We start from the raw sequence: 25,951 nt of genomic DNA on the forward strand, positions 1-25,951 counted from the left end.
GTTCAAGGACTGCAAGGTTCTAAGACGAAGGAAGTGATTCTCAACCAGGGTGCCACAAGATCCTTTTAAAGGTGCATCTAATCTGCTCTTCCTGCTTTATAGTATTACAATGTATTGTGTAAAAGGGTATTTTTACAGTGCAACTGAATGACCCACATTAGAGTAGATGGCAAGTACATGTTGCAAAGGTTGTCACAATTCAGTTGTCACAAAAACTTTTTCAAAAAGTTACAGAAAGACACAGTAACCCCCTTTGGAAAGTTTCCATTGAAATAAAATATCTTAACCTGTGAAAGGCACGTCTCCCATTACAAAGGCCTCTATTGCTTTATATAGGCAGCTACCTCTTAACTGCCTAGCAGGCCGATTCTCATTTTTAGCAGCAACCAGTCTATTTTATTTCTAACCCACCACTTTTCTCCTTTGGTAACACACACACACACTGTGGTGCTTGTAAACATATGGTGACAATTGTGTCCTTATATGTGACAATTTATGTAGATTTTTGTTCAAAAGATATGGTGGAAAAATCCCAGACAGCAATGAATTATAAACTTCAGTCTTTATTTATAAAGTGAAATTGCAAAACAGAAATTAAAGTACAGTTTTATCTGAAGAATTTGAAGGTGTTTTACATTTAGTACATATAGATCAGAGGCAGAGGTTTCTATAGTCTGTCATCACTTGTAAGTGAATTAACTATCTAAATGGTAGTGGAATTAATAGCTTGATTAGTTCTCTCTCCAACAGGAGTCAAACTATTATTTTAAAAGACCTTCTTTTCCTCATTGTTACCTTTCATAAGTGGGCGATTCAAAAATAATTCTCTCTGTACTTGTCATCTGAATTGTTGAAATAAATATAAGTAAGGTAGAGTTTTTGACTTGCGTGTTAAATTTCTGACATGCATTGTTAGCAGCTTCATCTTTTCCCGTATGCTTTATTAATTCAAACAGCACTTAAGAATGGAGTGTTTAAACCAAATAACATTTCAAGGAACCTCAATCCTAGCTTCTATTAATGCTCTTATTTTGTGTTTTGCTAAGTATTCACTAGGAATTATGTGCCTGTATAGTATTACAAGGTGGGTACTTATTCAGATACAACCATGATAGAAGTTGAATAAGATACTTCTCCCTCTTTTCCTCTAGAAATGGTCCATGATAGGTCAAATTAATGTAGCTGGAATGAATCATTTGGTATGTGTACTGTAAGGTTCTATTCAATTAACTCCATGTTTTGGCTGTTTTCTGTTCCAGGGGAATCTTTAATAAAGGCTGTGGTCTCATCTTTTAGGGGTAGGGTATGGTGGGAAAGTAATCAGTCACACTCCACGCTGCAAGCTCAGAGGGACCTCTACAGAACATGGTGACTGTCAGTCAGTATTTTAAAGAAAATTTAAAAAAGCAACAGGTTGATGTTTGTTTTTGGTTGGGCTTCAAAACAACTCATTAAGCAACTGGGAAAGAGATCTGATACATCTCCCTCCCCCAACATCAGCTGCTTGATGATTTAGAAAAGGGTCCAAATATTTCCAACCCATCCTCCAGAAAGTGTAAAACATTCTTTATAGATATAGAGCTTGTGACAAGGAGGTGGAAGAGAAGCCTGCATGGGTTTTTTCTGGTGCAGGAGAGAAAGAATATCAGTTTAACCAGTTCTAAATTTCTTGACACAAAACTGGAAAGGGGGCTTAGTTTTTGCTCCTCTAGGTATACTAAGAAGTGGATCACATCTACAAAAAGTGTAGTTCAGGAGATCACAGTTGTTTTCTATGATATTTAACATTAAACGTACCCTGTGATTTATTTAAAGAGCGAGACATCTGATAGATGAGTGTAAGGAACAAAAAATAAATTCCAAAAGAAAAAAAAAACAAAACTTCCTGATCTAAAATTTACTTTGGAAAAGCCTAAAGAGTCACACAAAAACTCACTGAAAGGAAGGAAGGGAAATTAACTGATGGTCAGAGAAGTACATGGCAGCACTGAAACAAATATATAAAGGTGTAAAAAAAGACAACTGAAGTAAAACATTTCTATTTTAATAAAATAGATGTTAAAATACTCTATTGCAATCTTTGAATTGTCCAGTGATGTCCCAACAGGTTCAGTAACTAGTCACTGATTCCAATGAAAATAACAGTTGCAGCTAAAGTAAATATACTAGGAAGTAATTATATAAATGTGTCCACCCTAGAAAATTAAATTAAAATACTTTCCCCACTGTGTAAGAATGTGTGACATAGCTATCTTATGTGCATAACCCACCTATGTTATACATATGTGTATAGACATATATGTATAGTAAAGATGTTGGTTATGCTACACTATGAAATGATAAAAGACCTGAAATCCACTTAGCTCTTCAAAAAAAGCTCAAAACACAAAAAAAAGTGTTCCCATTGGTTGGGGATATACCTTATCCCCTAGATTACTTGTCCCACTGAAGCATATTTTAAATCACTGAAGCTTACTTATTAACTCATGTCTAACACCACTGTTTCCCTTCCTTTTATAAAATGTTTATACTTAGTTTTACTGTTAAATAGATTACATCTGTACAAACGAACTTTAGACTCTCCTTTAACAGTTCATTTAGAGAAAAAAAAAAGACTGGAAGACTAATCAGGTTCTGCCAACAGTTTTTTTGTGTTTTTTTTTCTTAAACAGATCAAGTTGGATGTTTCAAAATTACCTTCAGAACATTTTTATCATCACTGCAGTAGGAACTGCATAAGCAGTGGGAAACAGTTTGCAATCAACTGATCAATTTGCACTCAAAGAACTGATTCAGTATCATGAGGTAATACTATTTCAGTGTTTACTAAGCTTAAACTTTTGAGTCAGACTGTACAAGTAATCTAGTTTAACAGCATGGTTGAAAACATTTTGTGCTTTTATAGCAGCTTCATAATCCACTAAAACGTACAGACGTGCAAATTTGTGATGTTTTACATGATCAAACAGTACTTAACACACAAGCTTTACTAGTGGTATAAAAGTAAGAAGAATTTTAGTGCGCTCTCTTTCAAACTTCTCTAAGATTATGTAATTGCACAATATTAGAAATTAATTGGGAGCAGCCAATCATTTCTGTGAAAAAAAATAATCTGGCTATTCCCGAACATCAGCATCAAAATACAATAGATTCTTATTCCAAAATAGAATAGATTCTCATTCAATCTCCTCATCTAAAAATCCTCAAAAACAGGCAGACAGTAAATACATTTTTTTTGTTTTCTGATAGTTAAAGGAAAAAATAAATAATTATTTGGGATGATGATAGTCAGTGTAGTCCTGCAAACCTTCTCATATAGTCTTCACTTGTTTCAGTGAGCTACTTGTAAAAGTAAAGATTTGGAAATCCATACCCACAGTTACCTTTAATTCAACAGTATGAAACTCATCGCAGTATAAGTGGAAACAATATTCAGGATAGAGATTGAGAGAGAGAGAGAGAGATAATAAAGTATATAGCTATTAAACAATGAGCTCAAATTTAAAATAATAGTTTTGAACTGATAATGAACAACTGTTCCACAGCGTATGAACAGTATAAATTCTAAAGTGAGATAAGTGGTGCTTTGGGAGAAAAAAAGCTGTATTTACTAGTGTAGATCAATGTGAAAATTTCAATTCATTAGTGAAGTGGAATTTTTGAGCTCCTACAGTAATGCCTTATTACCTCCATGAGAACAAACTTCAGTCAGTAGGTGTTTCAGTTTCTGCTGGACCCCTAATTAGTCTTCGGATCCCCCTTTTTCCTGCAGGCCCTTTTGGTTTAGGAAAGCTTTGTTTGTGGCCATGTTGTTTTGGGTGAACCTCTTCATAAAGGAACTCAGGAGTTAACTCATCACCATTATCAATTTCAATCTGCCAAGAAAAATGAGAGATTTAACAACTGTTATGGAATTTGTGCTTGAAGTGCTAAAACTATATTCAAACAAATATGAGCAAGAAAGTTCAGGGGAAAAGCTAATTTATTTATCCTAATGCTCTCAACAGATCTGGGGAACTCCATTTGTTTTTGAATCTGTTAGTCATGGAATGGCATACAGGTCTGTGTTTATTTTCAGACAAAGTAACACAAATACTAAAAATAAACTACCCCATGGTGAAATAAACTTCTTCAGACCCAAGCTTTATCATAACATACTAATTATCACCAAAAACCTTTATTCATAAACATTCCATTTAGAAACAACAATATTTTAGTCTGTTTTAGGATTATGGACAGATGAAGCAACTGCATCAATTCAAAAGGAGGCACAGCCTTATGACATATCAGCTTGATATATGGCAATGGTTTTGTGCATCTGCTCTGTACTGTTGTAACTAGAATCTAAACAGTTAAATTTTGCAGGTGTTTCACACAGAGGTAATATTTCACCAGTTTAGCTTCGACTGACTGCAGGAAAGAGCTGGCTCGCACAACTTTTACATCAGATGTGTGCTCGTGTCCCTTTTAATTCAGTATAATTGTATAATATTCTACCAATGTGATAACATGGATTGGCAGTCAGCTTTACAATTCTGAACAACTATTTCAATCAAACTACCCATGGACTTGTGAGCTCAAAATAAAGAAAATTAATATTATTCCCCTACTGCACATAGGGGAGAATGCTAATGTACTTACCTTCCTGATAATCTGCATCCACAACTGACTTTCTACGATTTCTAAAAGTGGGTTCTTGCAACTTGAGTAGAGCATCCGTTCTCGTATACTGCACATATACCCAGGCATAGAGTAGATAAAAACTGCAGAACAGAAACTGGTAAGAACCACTATCTTAAAATCATTACTTAAAAACAGACATATGCACAAAGCAAAAATTTAAGATGAAGGTTGAGTGGGAAAAATATAACACTTTCTGCAAATCTTCAGTTTAATGTTTCACGTGATGGAAAGCTGTTGGTTAATATTTTCAAGGTTTCAGTGCCCAACTGAGGACACATTACAGAGCACCTCATCTGGACAGCAAGTACCATATTTTCTCACTTTCCACAGCCCCACCAGTAAGACACACACCTTGTTTTGGGAAGACAGAATGAAAAACATTTTTTCTAGAGTCATGGCTGAATTCTGACTGCAGAGAATCTTGACTAGCACTGTTCAGGCAACAGCTGAAGTATCCACCCTCTCACAGTGGCTGGCAAATTGGCAGCAGCTGTTGGCTTCTCAGCCAAAAGCTACTACCAATTCTGCAGTGGCTGTGAAAGGGTAAATACTGTAGCTCCAACCCTGAAGGATGAATTCCAGCTCCTGAGGCTGCCAAGGGGAGAAGCACAGCACCTATTTTACAGGACCTCCATGCTTCCATTCCTTCATTACAGTGCATACAATCAGCTTCCCTGTTTAAGGTATACAATCCAGTTTTGGAGGGCTGATTTTTTGGGGGAAAGTAATTGGTATGCAAGAAAAAGTATATAATACTCTCCAAAAATGTATCATGTTCAAAGAGGTCTCAGAGTTTGACACCTAAAAGACACTGAAAATTAGTCTCCTTGGAATGATTTGGCTACTGAAATTGAACAAATCTCTTTTATAGGTCCCTTTCCATTGCATATTACTAAAATATCTAAAACAATCATATAATGTGTCACATATGAAAATTGTCATACCTATGGATTCCAAATAGTCTCCATCATGGGAATGCTTATAGAGGAAAAAATGATAGCGCGCAGAATCCTTTGGAATTCTGTTTGGCAAATCATTAAGCTCAGTATGAAGCGTGCTGGCCAAAACAATGGTTTCATTTTTTATATCAATTTGCTGTTAATAAACAAACATAAATTAGGGTAAATATACAGAGGGCAAACTGCAGAATGTGATATGGAAAAGATTATTTAGAATCCTACTCAGAACAACACATTTGGAAAATACTTTCAGATATGAATATATTCTTCAAATAATACAAAATCTGTTCAACAATTACTGAGTAATGAGTTAAAAATAACTGTATAATTATTTTCTAAAATAGTTAAATGAAGTATTTTGTACTTGCCAGTTGCACATAGTTGATCTGCTTATTCTTCAGTTTTTCCAAAGCCTGGAGAGCTTCTTTAGCTATTGGGAATGCTACCCCTTGCAGAGTCTGATGTTTGGAATCTATACCAACATCTGTTTGTACCTAGAATGAATATATGGATTCAGATTTAAACTATTTTTTTCTGAATATGCATGCAGCCTCTAAATTCAGTGTGTAATATTACAAACGCATCCAGAAAATGACAGAAGTACCATGAAAATGCAGTTATAGTAATAAAAAAAAAAGCAACTCTAAAATGGTATCACTTTACTCAATAAATCTGTTCTTCTTTGTGTTTATAGAATCCCATCTGTGTACTAGCTTAAAAACCCCAATTTTAAACTAATTAGCACTGAGCAATCCATAAAAGTTATCGGAAATAAAACTGAATGAAGTGTCAATGCAGCTGTTAACTACGTCCAATTTCAGAATCTCAATACTGATAGAACAGAAGGAAACAGTTTGATTTTTACATTTCATGTAGTGTAAACAAGGCCAGAGGTTGGCAAATGTTCTGTTGCTTATAAACTTAAGATTTGATCCAAAGTTCATTGCAAAACAATGAATATGGAAACCAACTACTGTATATCACTTTTAGAGTCACTTTTCAGAGAAGAAACGCTTCTAATCTTATTGTACACATGCAGTTTTTCATGAAACACACTGTCCTCTGTATTTTATTCTTCAAATTTAACTGATCATAATTTATTAACCACTTGGCAGCCTCTATATATGCAAAAATCTCTGTTCTAAAGCCACAAATGCATTTTTCTGTGGCACATTTACATTCTGCTGATTCATCACCACACTGAAGTATAACATTAAAAAGTCTGGACTTGTATATAAACAAGCACAAGATGTTACCATTACATTAAAATCTGAGGTTAATGCAATATTAACACAAAAAACAGGAAATGGAAGTTTGAAGCAATACTGACTCTCATTGCACATACTAAGGAACAATTTTCCTATAGGAACAGTTTTAATATGGACCTTGATAAATTTATAAATAGGATTATGGGATGTCTGAATCTACAAAAACAGCAATCTGGACTCAGTGACCCAGGAGGTACCTTCCAGTCCTGTGTTCTTAGTGATATACATGAAAAAGCTCAAATAAGTACAAGATACCATTCATGCAATGCAGAAGAGTCAGCATTGATCTGAATATCTTCATTCTCTCACTACCTGAATCAAGTTTAAATCTACAACTTTAACTTCATTAAGGTAGCTTTTTCTGTTTTATTTTCTATATGAGAGAGTTACAAAACAAAATCAGCCCATTTATCAGCTGCTTCAGGTTTTCTTTTGGGGAGGGGGCGGTAAAGGAACATAAAGGGGGAAACTGAATTTTTCATAACTGCACAAGCTAAGGGAAAACCATGCCAAAACCAGTGGTGCATATTCTCAAACATCTTACAGCACTTGGTACTGTGGTGGTCCCATGCAGAACCATATGGTGCCACAGGCAGATAAGTCTTCTACAAGACTGGAAGTATTTTGCTGCAATTATGCATTCAATCTTATTTTTGTCATTTTCAAATTCACACAATTGAGCCATAGCTGAAAACAAACCAATTTCCATAACTTTGTATGAACTGACAATTATTCCCTATTTATAAATTAATTAATCTTCTCTCAATCTCAAAAAAGCCACAATTAGCTGAGACCAAATATGGAAAATTTCAACCCAAAAGAAGATTTTTTTTTGTCAGCTTTTAAGTGAAAATAGGAGGAAATATAGCATTTCACTATATTAGCAACACTTAACTATAACTTCCACTATCGAGGAAGCTATATAGAGCAAAACCAAAAAAACCAAACTTAACACACTTTATAACTGCCAAAGTGAGAACAATCTGTAATGTATACATTTTTAAGTCGTATAGTTACTGGCATATATTAAGATACGCACAGTAACATATACGACTTTATTTTGTTTAGTTAAGTGTATAAAAGGCAATAAAATATGCATGTACTGAATAAAGGTAGTAATACACATACCACGAATGAATGGTTATCAGCACTATAGAAGTTCCAATTAGGTATTTAAAAATACCTTTTTCAAATAAAACTCAGAATGCGGTGTGATGACACAAAAGTCACAAAACGTAAAATCACAAATATTGATTTTTACAGTCTAATAAATGAATGAAAATATCACAGGAACTAATTTGTTGAAAGAGAATAAAACAGATAAAACACATGAAGGTCTAGTACATATGATGCTGGACAATGAAGACATTATACAGAACACAGGTAGGTGCATACCACGATATGGTCCACTGGAATCTGATTGCAAAAAAAATAAATAAAACAAAAATAAAAACAAACTGTCTATCAAGCTTATATTAGCTGATGTAAAATACAACCTACACAGGCAAAGTTCTGCAGTTATAACCAAATCTGTTTTAATGGCATGCTTTTAAATAAATAAAAGATAAGCAAGTTAAGAAAAAAATCCTTGCTCAGTTGTAGAAGTAAGACATTTCATTCACTGCCTTGAAGATAATTATAGAATTCTTAACATAAAAATTCCTACTCTATAGAAACTATGGCAAAACATACTAGAGGTCCATAAAAGGCAAAAGGGTTATTTTGGAATGAAAGTACCAATTTTATTGCCTTTGAGATTCTATTAACTTATACTCCCAGATTCAAAACAGTCTTGTGAATGAATTCCATAGTCAGAACCTGCCATCCATAGAATCATAGAAAGTTAGGGTTGGAAGGGACCTCAGGAGGTCATGTAGTCCAACCCCCTGCTCAAAGCAAGACCATCCCCAAGTAGATCATCCCAGCCAAAGCTTGTCTAGCTGGGTTTTGAAACCCCCCAAGGATGGAGCTTCCACCACCTCTCTGGGTAACCTGTTCCAGTGTTTTACTACCCTCCTAGTGAGAAAATTCTTCCTAATGTCTAACCTCAACTTCCCTCTCTGCAACTTGAGACCACTGTTCCTTGTTCTGTCATCTGCCACCACTAAGAATGGCCTAGCTCCATCCTCCTTTGAACCCCACTTCAGGTAGTTGAACACTGCTCTCAGTCTCCTCTTCTCTAGACTAAATAAACCCAGTTCCTCCAGTCTTGCCTCATAAGTCATGTTCCCCAGCCTCTTCACTATTTTTGTTGCCCTCTGCTGGACTCTCTCCAATCTGTCCTCTCTCCATGTCCACATTGTAGTGGGGGACCCAAAACTGAACACAGTGCTCTAGATGTGGTCTCACCAGTGCGGAATAGAGGGAAAGAATCACTTCTCTTGACCTAGTGGCAACACACCTACCAATCCAGCCCAATATGCCATTAGCCTTCTTGGCAACTAGGGCATACTGCTGGCTCACATTCAGCTTGTTGCCCACTGTAACCCCCAGGTCCTTTTCGGGAGAGCTGCTGCTCAGCCAGACAGCCCCCAGTCTATATTGGTGCATGGGACTGTTCCGTCCTAAGTGCAGGACTTTGCACTTGTCCTTGTTGAACCTCATGAGATTTCTTTTAGCCTGCTCCTCCAATGCATGTAGGACACTTTGAATCCTGGCCCTACCCTCCAGTGTATCTACAACTGCCCCTAGCTTGGTGTCATCTGCAAACTTGATGAGGGTGCACTCTATGCCATCTTCCAAGTCACTGATGAAGATATTGAACAGAACTGGCCCCAAGACTGATCCCTGAGGCACTCGACTTGATAATGACTGCCAACTAGACTTCGAGCCATTGATTACTACTCTCTGAGCCCAATGCTCCAGCCAGTTTTCTGTCCACCTTAAAGTCTATTCAACCAATCCATACTTCCTTAGCCTGCCTGCAAGAATGCTGTAGGAGACCATATCGAAAGCCTTGCTAAAATCAAGGTATACAACATCCACTGGTCTCCCTGCATCCACAGAACCAGTCACCTCATCATAGAGGGCAATCAGGTTGGTCAGGCATGACTTGCCCTCGGTGAATCCATGCTGACTGTTCCTAATCGCCCTTTTCTCCTCCGAGTGCTTACAAATGGATTCCTTGAGGATCTGCTCCATGATTATTCCAGGGACTGAGGTGAGACTAACTAATCTAATTCCCTGGATCCTCCTTTTTCCATTTCTTAAATACGGACACTATGTTTGCCCTTTTCCAATCATCCGGGATCTCTCTTGATTGCCATGAGTTTTTAAAGACTATGGCCAATGGCTCTACCAACTACATTAGCCAACTCCCTCAGCACCCTTGGGTGCATCCCATCTGGCCCCAAGGACTTGTACATGCCCAACTTTTCTAAGTAGTCCCTAACCTGTTCTTTCAACAATAAGGGCTGCTCACCTCCTCTCTAAACTGTGCTGCCCAATGCAGTAGTCTTGGAGCTGACCTTGCCTGTGAAGATGGAGGCAAAGGCACTGAGCAGTTCAGCCGTTTCTGCATCCTCCATCACAAGGCTGCCTCCCCCATTCAGACCCACATTTCCCCTGATCCTTGTAGAAACCCTTCTTGTTACCCTTCACATCCCTTGCTAGCTGCAACTCCAATTGAGCTTTGGCCTTCCTGACTTCATCCCTCCATGCCCAAGCAATGCTCTTATATTCTTCCCTAGTTATGTCTTCAAGGTTCCACTTCTTATAAGCTGCCTTTTTGAGATTTAGTTTACTGAAGAGTTCCCTGCTAAGCCAAGCTGGTCTTCTGCCAGACTTGCTAGCTGTCCTGCACATGGGGATGGTTTGTTCCTGCACTCTCAGTAAGGATTCCTCAAAGTACAGCCAGATCTCCTGGACTCCTCTCCCCTTCAGTCTGGCTTCCCAGGGGATCCTGCCCATGAGTTCCCTGAGTAAGTCAAAGTCTGATTTTCTGAAGTCCAGGATCCTTATTCTGCTGCTCTCTACCCTTCCTTTCCTCAGATCCTGAACTCAATCATCTCGTGGTCACTGCTGCCCGAGTTAAAGCATGGCCCCTAGTTGGCCACTCCAGCATTTCATGAGATTCATACTATTTCACAGCCCCAAGGGCAAAAAACAACCGACCTGAAACTTAGCTTGCCTAACGATGTCCCTGTACAAGAATTCTATACTTATTATCCTCCCACCTTCCATCCACTGTGTTAAAATACCTCATTAATCTTAATCCGCTGAAGTTCCTCTTCTGCTGCAGTCAGAGGTGCAGGGGATGATTGTGATAGCAAATACTTTCTGTAGCCATTCAGTGAAACATCATCCTGAAAGCAAAGAATTAGTCTTTGAAGCAGTGATTCTTTACTAACAGTTTTCTTTGAAGATGCTTCATAACTCAGAAATAAGAAAGAGAAACAAATGACTTACCTTTCAGTGCCTGCGATGGTGGTCTGTTTTGTCTATATGGGTTCCACTGTGGGTGTGCCGGCACCTCACAAGTGCAATATCAGAACTTTGAACAGAAAGGTCCACTGTTGTGTAGTTCCATGCCCCTTTGCATCCAAGGGTGTAAAGGGCAAGGGCATTGACATGAAGAGTGCAGGAGTTACTCACTGGACACTGCAGCTCAGGAAACAGATACAAGCACACCAACAGTGGGAGCCACATAGACATGTACTGAAAAAAAGTTGGGATTTTTACACAAGTATAAGTTAGAGACTAAACATAATAAGGAACTTAGCAGATAGTAATACTGCATAAATATATTTATGGTATAGAGCTATAAACTATAACACAATATTGTATTAATTTTCATGGAAAAATTTTGTATGATGCCAGAATGAGAACTTTTTATTTTCCCTCAATTACAACTGAAGAATTATAAGCAGTCAAAACATTGCCTCCTAACAAAGACAGGCAACGCTCTTTATTTACACACGTTCCTGTGGTTACACGCCTTTCCTCCTCCTCTTGCTAAAGATATCAGCTGTCCAGGAAAAGCACTCCAATTGCACTAAGAGCTCCTACATCTGCGAACACAGCACAAAAAGAAAGTTCTGAAGGGCATGGCACTGTGGCATGCTTGCAGAGGAAAAGTAGTCATAGGACCAAGATGTAGAGCATGCACAGACGCTTAGACTCATTACCCTAAACCAGGGGTGTCCAACCTTTTTGAATGTAGGGCCGGATCACAAACTTTTTATCACCCAGTGGGCCAGCGAGCCATATTCAAAGACCTCACAGGAAGTGGTATCACATCAGGAAGTGATGTGATGTGACCTTTGACACCAATGAAGTTGCAGGAAGTGACAATGAAATGGGTCTAAATAACCAGTTCAAAACTCTCCCTCTATAGCATCCACCTCTGCCACTGTTCGGGACAGGATACTGAGCTAGATGGACCATGGGGCTGACCAAGCATGGCACTTTTTATGCTCTTATGTTCAGAAGTTCTTATGTTCTTTGGCTGAGCTTCCAAACTATGGCTGAGATTTGCAAAAAGGGGTAGATAGACATGTTACAAAAGTTGTCATAAAAGATTTGGAGCCCTCTAAATCCCATTCATTTTAATGGAAGTTGGCCTTTTGACTCAGCTTTGAAAATCTCAGCCCAAGGTGCCAACCAAGTAAGTCATTTGTGATTTGGCTCTTCAACACACCCTAGAAGCTCAGTAGACTTATGAGAACCGCTACTTTTTACCTGGTGTGCAAATTAGTGTAGGATTCTTACAGTACATGCTCAGGTGTGGAGACGCACACATTTGGGGCCCTTTCAAAAGAGGACTATTTCGAAATAGTACCAGCAATTGCAATCTTATTCTAGCATGTGAACAGACTTAGATGATTCGAATGTAGCAACACTGCTCCAATTTTAAACATGGATGAAGCAGATATGAAATTGGAAGAGGTTTCCTACATCTGAATTAGTCTATCTTTGTTCACACATTGGAATTATAATGCAACTGCAGCTACCATTTTGAAATAGTCCCCTTTTGAAAAGGTTCCAAATGTATCCACACACTCAACAACCTGTATTTCTAATGATGCAATTACTTACCACTACAATTTCTGTCTCTGCAAAAAGTGAAAATAACCATGGAATTTGACAACCATTTTATGTAATAATATTTTTCAGAGAAAAAAAATCCTCAGCTAAAGACAAAAATAATCTTTTTAAATTCCTATCATGTTTACCTGCATAACAGCAATGATTTGATACAAAGCATACCATCAAAAACAGCTTTTGCAAGTAAAAGGCTTACTTTAAATGCAACAATTATTTCCTGCTTTGCACACATGTAGTAAGATTTTAAAAGATAAAAGATCCTGCTACTGTTCCTAGAGGGAACTGATTGTTTACCTTTATAGTAACTAGATGCAAGAATACCTTTGACTCAAAACAAACTGTCTGAAAAAGGAATTTAAAATAATTACTGAAATAGAAACACATTTAAAACTAAAATGCTATGCTGCACATTTAAAACTAATCCTATAAATATTTACAATGTATTTACAATATTTCTCATTAAAAATATTTACAATTGCTCAGAGGACAATTCAATTATTTCTTAAATAAATTTATTTAAAAAAATATACCTTTATTGTTCCAAAAAGTTCATCTTTAATATGTCCACCTCCAAATTCTTTTTTCAGTGTTGCCCGTGTCGCTGCATACAACATTTTTGGACGAACCTGTTATGTGTCAAGAGAGTCTCTTGAATTTTATGGATATGGAAGCTAAGGTGCTCATACGCTAAGACTATACTGAAACCGGAAATAATTCTTTAAGAAGAAAAAGAAAAAAAATCACAGAGGTAATTCTGTTACAGGCAGAATAGAAGTTAGATTTTAAACTTAGTCCTAATAAAATAAACTCCACAGAATGAGTTTGAGTATACATAATTCAACAAGGAGAAATGCAAAGTGCTGCACCTCGGGAGGAAAAATGTCCAGCACACCTACAGCCTAGGGAATGACCTGCTGGGTGGCACGGAAGTGGAAAGGGATCTTGGAGTCCTAGCGGACTCTAAGATGAACATGAGTCGGCAGTGTGACGAAGCCATCAGAAAAGCCAATGGCACTTTATCGTGCATCAGCAGATGCATGACGAATAGGTCCAAGGAGGTGATACTTCCCCTCTATCGGGCGCTGGTCAGACCGCAGTTGGAGTACTGCGTGCAATTCTGGGCGCCGCAATTCAAGAGGGATGCGGAAAACCTGGAGAGGGTCCAGAGAAGGGCCACTCGTATGGTTAAGGGCCTGCAGACCAAGCCCCACGAGGAGAGACTAGAGAAACTGGACCTTTTCAGCCTCCGCAAGAGAAGGTTGAGAGGTGACCTTGTGGCTGCCTATAAGTTCATCACGGGGGCACAGAAGGGAATTGGTGAGTATTTATTCACCAAGGCGCCCCCGGGGGTTACAAGAAATAATGGCCACAAGCTAGCAGAGAGCAGATTTAGATTGTACATTAGGAGGAACTTCTTCACAGTTCGAGTGGCCAAGGTCTGGAACGAGCTCCCAAGGGAGGTGGTGCTCTCCCCTACCCTGGGCGTCTTCAAGAGGACGTTAGATAACCATCTAGCTGGGGTCATCTAGACCCAGCACTCTTTCCTGCCTATGCAGGGGGTCGGACTCGATGATCTATTGAGGTCCCTTCTGACCCTAACATCTATGAATCTATAATAAGATATGCTATTCCAATCTCAAAGGGTTGAGGAGACAAATTATACAACATAATATCGGAGAAATTTTAAGATTAAATTGCAATTATTATGAACGTCATTTTCAAGGTTTGAGGGAAGCAAGAACTTGTTAGCAAGAACTACAAAAAATACAATAGCAGCTCAAAAAACTGTTGCAGATTCTTATTGTCACGGCCCGCCACGTCTTGCTGGAATATGTAATAGGGAGGCTGCCTTGTGTTTCCTCGGGTACGTAAGCTCCTGGACCCCTCGTGGGTCGCCCCGTACGATGGGTGCTACTCAAGCACCCCAGCCTTATGGGCTGTGCGTAGCCTCGCAGATGTAATAGACATTGTTAGGTCTGTACGCCCGCTTCCCGGGCCTCCTCTAAAGTGTAGCCCACTCTGGGCTCTCTCTCTCGCACCCAGCCTCTCACTGGGACTCTCCTGATGGTGCGGTCCCGCTCAGGGACTCCCTACCGGGCCCCGGCCCTTCTGGCCAACCGCACGGGTACCCTCTCTGACCCCGGCTCACCACGCTGCTACTCCCTGTCTTCTCAGGGGCAACCGCAGTGCCCTGCCTCGGTCTGAGGGGTGTTGCCGCACTAGCCTGCGGCCAGGCTCGCTATGCCCGTCTCGGGCTCCTCAGTAATGGCCCCTCTCTAGGGCTCCTCAGTATGGCGCTCCCCCTCTTTGGGGCTCGCCGTGCCCCCACAGGGCTTCTCAATAACACGGTGTGGCACTCTCCCTCTTTGGGGCTCGCCGTGCCCCCACAGGGCTTCTCAAGAATACAATGTGGCGCTCCCCCTCTTTGGGGTTCGCCGTGCCCACCCTGGGCTTCTCAATGAAATTGCCCCTCGCTCTGAGGCTGTGGTCTATGTACCCCGCATGCGATCCAGGGTCTATGTCCCCCGTCTGCAACCTACCGGTTGCACCTGCAACCCACTGGCCGCGCTCCTCGCTGCCAGTTGCTCACGCCCTGGCGTGCGAGCTGCGCCTTCCCTGGCGCTATGCAAATAATGCGCCCTCTTGGCGCTAGGGCACCCTACACTCTCTGGGGTCCCTATAGTTGAGGCCTCCTCCAACCCCTACAGCCTCACCCAAGCCTCCAGGTGTAATAACAAAGTCAAACAAACTCACAAGCCCCTAGGCTGTAACACAAATGCAAGCTCAAGCCGTCTGGCTATAACTCAAACCCGAAGCCCTATGGCCATAACAACATTGCTCCATATGACCATGGTACTTGCTGCTAGGCTCCTTTCCACATCCTCACTCCCAGAGCTCCTGCTTCCCAGGCTGCTGGCAGAGAACTGCTAGCCTGGCTTCAGCCCTGGGCTTTACGAAGGCCAGGCCCTGCCCCCTTCTGGCCAGCTGCTCCTGATTAGTTGCCCCGGCAACTTGCAGCTGTGCTCATTAGGCACTGCCAGGGCTCTCTCCCTGGCAGTTTCTCCTCTCCAGGAGCAGAGCACCAAGGTGCCCTGCGACACTTATGTTTCTGAACTCAATTTTGAAAGAAGCAAAAGGTAATCCTCTTCCCCTTACCCCCAGCCCAAAAAAAGATGGACCTGCTATAAGCACTCCATTACTGTTGTTTTGGTTCAACAAATGGTTCCGACAGACTACTAGAGGCACAGAAAAAAAAAAGAAAGAAAATAACCTGAATTCAACTTGATTAATCGTATTTAAGAAAAACAAACTATGCAAATTACCTTGATTTAAATTACCGGACCCTATAAAAGACTTAAGTATAGCTACTTGCCTCACAAATTTGAACAGCTCTATAAATTGACCCTGTCAATACAATTTTCCTTTCTGACTAGGATGAAGCTTAAGTAGATTCAAGGCATAACTAATATTAATCTAAGTAATCTAATATTTGACAAACTTTTAAATGTAAAATATTTTTAGCATTAAGTAATTTGTAACTTTTCCCTTCTAAAAGTTTCTCAAGAATTAGATTTTCCTTTATCCTTTTCCTTAACAGTTCATTTGCGAGACAGACTAACAATACCACCTATTCATCCAAATAATTTGTAGAGCAGTGACCTTTTTGTTATGCCATCTGCCTGAAAATGGCTAGACTCTGAAACCCACTGAGCCCACTCCTAGATTAGCACCAAACAAGGTCAAGGTGCTGCTCTATTTCCTTTCAGGGGTATGCAGACTGCCTCCAAACCTTCTCTCTTCCTGCTTATCTGAGATTTATATCAAATAGCCTATAACTATTGGCTATAGGTTAATGACCTTTGGACAGTCTTTTTTAAACAAACAAAACTAGTGAGTATTACTTACATGAGAGTGATCTGGTGACCATGCAATGAAGATCCATTCATATCCTTGAGCATTCTGAGAATCTAATCTGTATAATATATAACATGGTTGCTTGTCTTCAAGAAGAGGAAGAACAAAGGAATCGTACTCCTTTTCCCATGATTCAGTAGACTGCCTAGCAGATCCCACAACAAGCTGCTCTATAAATAACCAAAACTGCAAGTCAATACAAGTAACTTCAAACATTAAGTCTTTATAGTATAAAGACATTCATGGCCTGATCATTCAAGATTATATGCGTGAGAATGGAAAAATCAATGACTATGTAGGACTAGGTAAAACATGCATAACTTCTTGCTGATGAATCCTACTGCAACCCAAATGCTAACATGTATGTATATGTCCTTCTATCATCTCATATTTAGGCCACAACTGGACAACAAACTCCTTGGGACAGCAAGTTTCTTTTTTTGTTTTGTTTTTGGAATTATGTTCTAACATCACATAAAGAATTTTATTAGTAGCACTATAAAGAGAATGTATAGAGCATTCATTTTTTTATATATATCATTAAAAGTTACATAGTAAATTAAATCCAACTGAAATGTAATCGTCCATAGATGTCAGACTTCTCTGTTAATAAAGGAGCAAATTTTACCCTTAGTGACAGGTATCAAATTTATTTTTGGTATAATTATTTATTTTCTACTGACAACCAAAAGAACAGATCTTCTGAAGCTAAATGTGGCCCCAGTTCAAACCCAGGTTGTAATCTGTGGAAGTCCTTTCATTAACTTAAATAAAAATTGGCCCACATCCTTAAACATTAACCTTATAAATTAAGATAAGAAATCCAAATTTTACTGGTAAGATTCAAAACCAGAAGAATGCCAGATGAGTTCAGCAACTCAAAAGATTCAGCTTTTCGTTTCCCTCACTTCAAATGGGAGTTTGTACCATGCCCAAATTAGCATTAGGTGATGTCCTTCCGTATCCAATTTGTGCAAGTGAAACAGAGAATTATAATGAAAGAAAAAAAACTTTACATGAGAAGATCGATTCAAAAGATCCATGTACATACAAAATATCATTCCAGTTAAAAAAATGAAAGCTGTTTTGAATAGATAAGTGCCTTTAAAAAAAAAATCAGGATGCAATTATTTATTTTTTCTTATTTCCATTAGTGCAACAATAATCTGATACTTTTAACGGTCTGAGAGAAAGCATTTCACAAAAAAATCATATAAAGAAAACCAATTAATTTGTACATGATACATGAAAAGCATCTATATTAACAATTTATTATTAAGTTAAATCTTGTTCTTGGAAACAATGACATGTCAGTGGGACAGTCTGGGTTTTTAGCTAAGCATATGCCTTTGTCATTTTATGTACCTTACAAAACTCAGCAACACAGCTATAAAATTGGGAGAAACAGAAAGACTATGCCTGCACTATTTGTGCCTTAATGAATTTGACCACTTAAAATGCTAAACCTTTTTTCTATTATAACTTTATAATCTTTGTTTCTGTATGACTATCTTTTTTTTTTTTTTATTATCCATAATTTGCTTGCTTCTCTCATGAAGTATTTTAGATAAGACTTTTAATTACTGACAGATGTGGCAATAGGCTTCCTTCCATCCCCCAAGTACAAATGCTGTCTCAACTTCAAAAAGAAAGTAGTATCACAGTATTTCAAAATATTCACCAACTTCACAATAAATATCAAGTTTAAAAAAAAACCTAGCTACATAGTTTAAATAATAATACTGTTTTGGCAATGCATTTGAGCATCCTATCTTGAATGCAAATCATGTTACACTCCAGGATCTGGCTTCTAATGCTCCAACGCTACTGGAGTAGGATTTAGCCAAATTTTCAAAGCTAGTTACTACTGCTACTTTTCAGAGATATTGAGCATTAGGGCTCCCATTGCCTTGAATAGGAATTGAGGGTGCTGAACATTTCTGAGCATCAAGCCTAAGATGTCTCAAGCTGAGTATCTATACTATCATTCAAAATGAGTAGCTACATTTGAAAAGTTTACTTGAAGCCTGCTTTCTACTTTATTAAAAAATTACACAGGATGGGATGGAACATAAAAATTATATAAAGAAGGGCAAATTGTTTTATCATGCTGATTCAGCTGAAATTCAACAGGCATCTGGTACATCAGTGTTTGCAAACCTGGCCTAGAAAAACCATGCTATAATCCCCTGCCACCACTCCTACTTTTGCCTTCTCCAGAAAAGCTAGAGCAGTGGCTTCATGCAGGACAATAGTTGCAGCATCATTGCCAAAGAGGTAAATTTTAAAATTCACCTACAGGAACTGGCTCCACCATTAAAAAATAGGTTAAGTGGAAAGCAGTCAAAAGAAGCTACACAAATATTTCTGCCACTCTTTCCCCTTCCTCTCCTATTTAATACTTAATTTGGGATGAAATAGTACTCAAAAGAAAAAGTCTAACTTGCAGAAACAGATGAACACATTGGAAACTATTCTAAATATCACAACATTGAATTTTTACCTTGAGTATATGTACACATGTAACAAAAATCAAAGATCAGAATTGTTAATTTTTTAACTTATACATGGAAGTTACTATAACACAGCTAATAAACTTGAGAAAGTATCAGACAAAACAGAAACATATATTAAAATAACTAACCATTTTCAATAACTATTTTTAAAAGCCTGTATTGTCCATTTCTTGCTCTGGCAAAGGTTTCTTTAACATCTCCACTAGCTAAAAAGGAAAAAAAAAAACAGTAAATAAATGAAGATTTACTGTATTTAAAAAACAAAAAATATATTAATTCATGTGTCTGAATATCTACACAATCACCCCCCATGTAACTTAATCAGCTGTTATATACTTAATGTTCACATGTACATAATCATTTGTAGGTTTCACAGCTAATACAGCAGAGATGAATTCTCATATACATCTGAAAGCAGTAACTTCAGGATGTTTGCAGGCCCAGGTATACGTCTTCAATTTATAAATTGCCCACTAGTCAGATACAAAATGGATGTAAAAGACAGACGCAAACAGCATGCAGGTAGAAATTAGCAGTATCTGGTTGCCACGTTGCTAATGTTTCACAAGAGCACTGACCCTGAACATCATGAGTAAAGCTCCCTCCCTTCTTTTACATCTATCCAGGCATTTTCAATCCCTGACTTGCTGCAAAAGAATGGGTTTATAATTAATTTTGTACTTTAACCTCTCATTTCCTTTGTAGCACTTGTAATTTGTTCCTGGTTCCAATATGCTTTTTTAAATTACTTTTTATAATCAATTAATGTATCAATTACTGATTTGGCCCATCCCAAATATTTGCTGCATCTTTGTACACTGAGCCATCTGCTTTACCCGGAGGTTGGCCATCTCCTTTAATTTAGGAAGGTTTTCACAATCTAAAATACGGGGGAAGAAAGAAAACCTCACCAACACAGACTTAAGAGGGAGTTTTTAAGAGGCACAGATGGCAGTAAGGTTCTCAGTCCCATAAAATTACTGCAATCCAGTCTGCAACACCAGAAAAGCACATTAATTGGATTCTTATTGATTCATCAGAACCAAGATGATTAAAATACTGGTGCTTAAGTAGTCTCAGTTACATTTCAGATAAACCTCAGAGATGGGACTTTACCTCCATTTCCAATGCTATTGTTTTTTTATATTCCTGTCCACACCATTCCTATTAAATACTTCAAGAAAGCAGTTGAATATGTTACTGTACTTAAAAAGGTAAACCAATTTGCATCTGGACTACAAGGAAAAGATGGCAAACTAACTTTTACAGGCATACTGAAGAACTGTGTTTGAATCCTAAAAGGATTATCTTAGCCTCGATGGCTCTTTTGAATTTTGTTGAGGGTTAGTCAATTTAACTGTAGCATAGACAGGGAGTTATACAGGATTTACTCCAGAGCTGTACAAGTTGCTCTTTGTGAATAATCCCACAGTACACAGCACAGTGCCAGCAACATAAAAGTCCACCATCAAACCAGGAAACAAACAAAGGGCTGATAGAGTTACCTGCTGAAGCAGGTGCATTGGCAGATTCTACTAGTTTAACCCATAATCACATATTCAAACAAATTCTTTGTTTTTTTTCCAAGGATATGCCCCACCCCACTATATTTTCAGGCTAACAAGGGGGTTTATTTCAGAATTTCTCTGGGCTACCATTAATTAGACAGTGGTCACTGCAAAAATAATGCCAACCCAATATGTAAATAAGCTACTGCTCATGCTTTTCCAGAAAACCTAGGCCCCTTTATAGTACTTCATAAAGTAAGGAAAGTCTTCAAAAGTTTATAATTTCCAACATGCTACAGATGTGTGACCTGCATGAAGTAATTTAGAAAATTTTGCCTAAAGAAAATATCTACAGCATTCCATGCAATGGAAACAAGTAATACCAAAATCTTCCCAGAGCCACCCATCCTAGCCTTCAGACAAGCACCGAACCTCGCCAACCTCATCACAAGAAGCAAACTTCCTCAGCCCCAGAACACACCAAAAGGATCCAGACCGTGCCATGACAAGAAATGCAAAACCTGCCCCCACATCTCCACCACCTCCACTATTACTACACCCCACAACAGAGCCATCAGCATCCCAGGATCTTACAGCTGCACCTCCAGGAATGTAGTATACCTCATCCAATGCACCAAATGCCCTGATGGAAGATATGTAGGAGAGACCAGACAACAACTGCGCACCAGAATGAACGCACACCAGAAATCCAAAGACAGAAACACCCAATTACCAGTGGGGGCACATTTCTCACAGGAGGGCCACTCTCTCTCCAATCTCTCAGTCCTGATCCTCAAGGGAAATTTACACAACACATCCCAGAGACGAGCCTATGAGCTCCATTTCATCAACCTGCTGGATACTAGAGATCAGGGACTAAACACAGACATTGGACTTTTGATACATTACAATCTGCCTGGCAACTGACTCCCCAGCCCAGCCCCTGGCTTGTTTACTTTTCATTCCATCCAGGAAGAGCACACAGCAACTGCTGCAGCGTCCTTAGCCTGACGAAGGGTTTTTGAACCCGAAAGCTTGCTTAATAACTATTCTCCAACCATTTGGGTTGGTCTAATAAAAGATATCAAATTCACCCAAGGAACCTTGTCTGCCTATATCCTTAGACCAACACGGCTACAACCTAAACCCCACCAAAATCATAAGATATTTGTTAACATGATAAGATGTCCAATCTTTCATTTTAGCTTCTGGTTAGGTATCCAATACATTTGAAGCACAAATCCTCCCATTATTTGTTCTACTCTGCTTATAGAAAATAGTGTTGCTAACTCTTGTGACCCCTGCCCCCCATGAGCTACACTAGTTTGGCAGGGCTGGGATGGGACTGGAGCCACAACCCGGACCAGCCTGAGGATGGCACAAAAAATGACACCTCTTCTGAATTTCAGCCCTGCAGAGGAGAGAAACCATGACTACCCCCATTCCGTGCCCTCCTGCAGTAAGCAGCCACTGAGGGCTTAAGCAGCATACCAGCAGAACGCTGCTCCCATTTTTCCTCAAAAGCCATTACTATTTCACAGGAAGGGAGGGAGAAAAAGAAAGAGCCCAGCTGCTCTGAATGGGAATGAAACATGGGGAGAAAGGATACCTAGACACCTGTCTCCTACATCCCAGAAAGATATCCCACTGCAACTTCCTGTGAAGAACCCCTAGGAGCAACAGGCAATAGAAGTGAGGCAGGGGTATAAGAAAATTGGCAGAACTAATCTCATAATTGTAAAGTCTGACTCATGATGTTGGAACCTTCGGCAATATTGAGAAACAGAAAAGATGTTTGGAGGGTAGGATGGTCATTGAGAGTGACGTGAATAAACTGGACAAGTGGTCCAAAAATAATCAAATGAAATTCAGTAAGGAAAAAGAAGTTGTCCAGCATTCAGGACAGAATGATCACATGCACAAAGACAGACTGGGGAATAACTGGCTAATCCAGTGGGGGCCAACCTTTTTGATTGGCCTTTTTGATAATTACAGGTCTAGGAAACATGACTTACAAAAAAAGGTTAGAAGAACTGGAATTACTTAGTTTGGAAAAAAGACAAGGAGGATTTGATAACAGTCTCCAAGTAGCTGGAGGGTGGTTATAAAGAGGATTGTGATACACTATTCCCTGTGGCTGCCAGGGACAGGACAAGAAGTAATGCTATTAAATTGCAACAACGGAAATTTAGTTTGGACATTAGGAAGAACTTCTCACTACAATGGTAGTTAAGAATTAAAAAAAAAAAAAGAAAAAAGAAAAAAAAAGACCGACTAGGTTATGAAATCTCCATCCTTAAAGGTTTTAAAGAGCAGGTTAGGTAAGCTTCTCTGGAATGGTTTACACTGGGATGATCCTGCCTTGGGGTTGGACTAGATGAGCTTTTGAGGTCCCCTTCCAGCCCTACTTCTTCTCTATAGGTATAAAGAAACAGAATCATAGAAAGTTAGGGTTGGAAGGGACCTCAGGAGGTCATGTAGTCCAACCCCCTGCTCAAAGCAGGACCATCCCCAAGTAGATCATCCCAGCCAAAGCCCGTCTAGCTGGGTGTTGAAAACCTCCAAGGATGGAGCTTCCACCACCTTTCTGGATAACCTGCTCCAGTGTTTTACTACCCTCCTAGTGAGAAAGTTCTTCCTAATCTCTAACCTCAACTTCCCTTGTTGCAATTTGAGATTGTTGCTCCTTGTTCCATCATCTGCCACCACTGAGAACAGTCTAGCTCCATCCTCTTTTGAACCCCCATCAGGTAGTTGAAAGCTTATATTAAATCCCTTCTTAGTCTTCTCTTCTCTGAAATAAATAAACCCACTTCCCTCAACCTCTCCTCAGAAGTCACATGCCCCAGCCCCCTCACCATTTTCATTGCTGACATCTTCAAATGAAGCAGATTAGCTATCCCTGGAATGTATCCTGCCATGTCGCCTCTTGTTCTGTATTGGGCAGGGGCCCAATCCTATGGGACAATGGGCAATGTGGTCCCCCAAATGGCCCTTGAACTCTCCAGGGTGCATCTCTGCAAGTGGGGAAAGCCTAGGTTCCCCACTTGTACAGGCATGTCCTAGAGACTGCCCAGGGCACATCTCTGCTAGCAGAAAACCTCAGCTTTTCCCTGGGGGTCTCTGTAAGGGGGAACCTAGGCAGGTACTCCTGGGGCTTAGAGAGGCCCAATCCTGCATGGGGATTCTGGGGGCATGGAGATCAGGCCCCTAGAGCACCTGCCTGGGATGGCTGGAGAGCATGGGCACTTCTGGACGCCTGTACTCTCCTGCTATAAAGCTAACAGATGTCTGCCACAACAAAGCTGCAGAAACCATTATCACCTTTGTCATGCCCACAGATTTTGGGCTTTGCAGGGCAACAAGGGGCTTGGCTGTCTGTTTGCTGGGCTGTTGTATAACTATGCTGGTTTTTTATGGAGGCGTGGGTTTCCACACTACAGCTCTAGGTTTGCTTTTTCACTTGCGCCTCACTGACCCCAAATCACGGGGCTGGGGAAGGACGATTTCTCCGTTACTCTGCTTCTTTCTCATCTCTTGCAACAGCAGATTTATGGGTTTCGGCACCAGGTTACCTCTCTCTCTAGGCCTGCTGTCTGAAACCCATCCCAGCTCCCTCCCTGCCATGTGACAGCCCTTGCCTCACTGCTCTGTCATCCTGTTGTCCAGGATCAGCAGGGCAAAACTGACCCAGTTCTGGGCATCTTGCCCAGAGCCTGCTGAGCAGCTGCCGTGAAACTGAACACAGGTGAGCTGCACTCGCACAGCGACCCGCAGGCAACCAGCAGAAGGTGTGTGTGTGTGTGTGAGAGAGAGAGTGTGCGTCTGTGTGTGAGTGTGTGTCTGTGAGTGTGAGAAAAAATGAGTATCCAGGAGATGCAGCGAGAGACAGATAGTGTCTGTGTGTGTGTGTGTGTGTGTGTGTGTGTGTGTGTGTGTGTGTGTGTGTGTGTGTGTGTGTGTGTGTGTGTGTGTGTGTGTCCAGCAGCAGTGTGTGAGGACGGGGAGCCGCCCCGCGCCGCTTACTGCTGGGGCGGCCCGAGAGTCGCGCGCCGCCGCCCTCGGCCGCCCCCGCACGGACGTGTCAGAGCCGCGGGGGGGCGGGGACCATCCAGCCGCCACCACCGGGGAGAGGCCGCCCCCGGCCCGGCCCGGCCCACTGCCCCCGCCGCTACCTTGGATGCCGGTCTGGTGGGACATGGTGCAGCCGCGGCGCCAGCTCCCCCGGGACTGCCGGCGGCTCCGCCTTGGCCGCGGGCGGCTTCGGGAGGTGCCGGGCGCGGCCGCACGTGACGCGGCGGCGCCACTCAGCACCGGGCCCGCCGGCAGGGGGAGGGGGCGTGGCGTCGCGCCGGGCCGCCGGGGGGCGGGGCGCGGGCGGCGGCGGCGGCTGCGGCTGCCCGGGCTCGGCCCCTGATCTCAGCCGTGGCGTGGGCCGCCGCCCACTGCCCCCGGGGCGAGGCGAGGCGAGGCGAGGCGGGCCAGAGCTGGGCCGAGCCCCAGCCACACACGGGCCGCCCCGTCAGTGCCCCACACTCCCGACCCGCTGGCCCCAGCCCTGGGGGGGGCGGACATGGAGACCCTCAAGCCGGAGCTCTATGTTTGTTCGATTTTTAAAGTTTGTTTGCAACTTTTTCATGTATTCTTGCGACCCACTTTTGGATCGCAACCCACAGGTGGAGAAACACTGGTCTAACCTATTAACAATACTACAGTCAGCCCTAATGCAACCCGAAGTACAACACCCTAACCTGCCACAGGTAAGGCAGGGGGCCGCAGTGGCCACATCCTGCTGCTGCTGCAAGGGCCCTGCTTCTAAAGACCCACTTCTCTGACACACACCACACCTATACCAGCCTGGCAGCCACTTGCCCTGTTGCCAACTCATGATTTTTGGGGTTGTTCTTAAAGTCATGCTTTGGGCATGTGAAAAACTTAGCTCTTTCTTTTATATACGTATTTATTTATTTATATATGTAAGAGCTAGGTTTTTCACATGCCCAAAGCATAGACTTTAAGAACCATGCCAAAAACCATGAGAGTTGGCAATATTGCAC

The 25,951-nt window shown here is 40.8% G+C and overlaps 1 protein-coding gene across 2 annotated transcripts; it reads right to left on the bottom strand.

Annotated features, from left to right (window-relative positions):
- Positions 1 to 543: 543 nt before the first annotated feature.
- TWF1 (twinfilin actin binding protein 1) lies at positions 544 to 25,190 on the bottom strand. Of its 2 annotated transcripts, none has more exons than XM_006272239.4 (9): positions 25,070 to 25,190; positions 19,515 to 19,592; positions 16,862 to 17,040; positions 13,486 to 13,581; positions 11,110 to 11,214; positions 6,011 to 6,136; positions 5,628 to 5,778; positions 4,642 to 4,763; positions 544 to 3,875 (listed from the first exon to the last, which is right to left on the bottom strand). In XM_006272239.4, exons 1-9 carry the CDS (start codon positions 25,092 to 25,094, stop codon positions 3,705 to 3,707), a joined length of 1,053 nt encoding a protein of 350 aa, XP_006272301.1. In that variant the 5' UTR covers positions 25,095 to 25,190; the 3' UTR covers positions 544 to 3,704. The 2 variants fall into 2 exon arrangements, with proteins under 2 accessions (XP_006272301.1, XP_059582012.1); XM_059726029.1 differs by lacking the exon at positions 25,070 to 25,190 and adding an exon at positions 21,628 to 21,646.
- Positions 25,191 to 25,951: the final 761 nt, after the last annotated feature.

This window comes from Alligator mississippiensis, chromosome 4, assembly GCF_030867095.1.
Source record: "Alligator mississippiensis isolate rAllMis1 chromosome 4, rAllMis1, whole genome shotgun sequence".
Taxonomy (NCBI): Eukaryota; Metazoa; Chordata; order Crocodylia; family Alligatoridae; genus Alligator; species Alligator mississippiensis.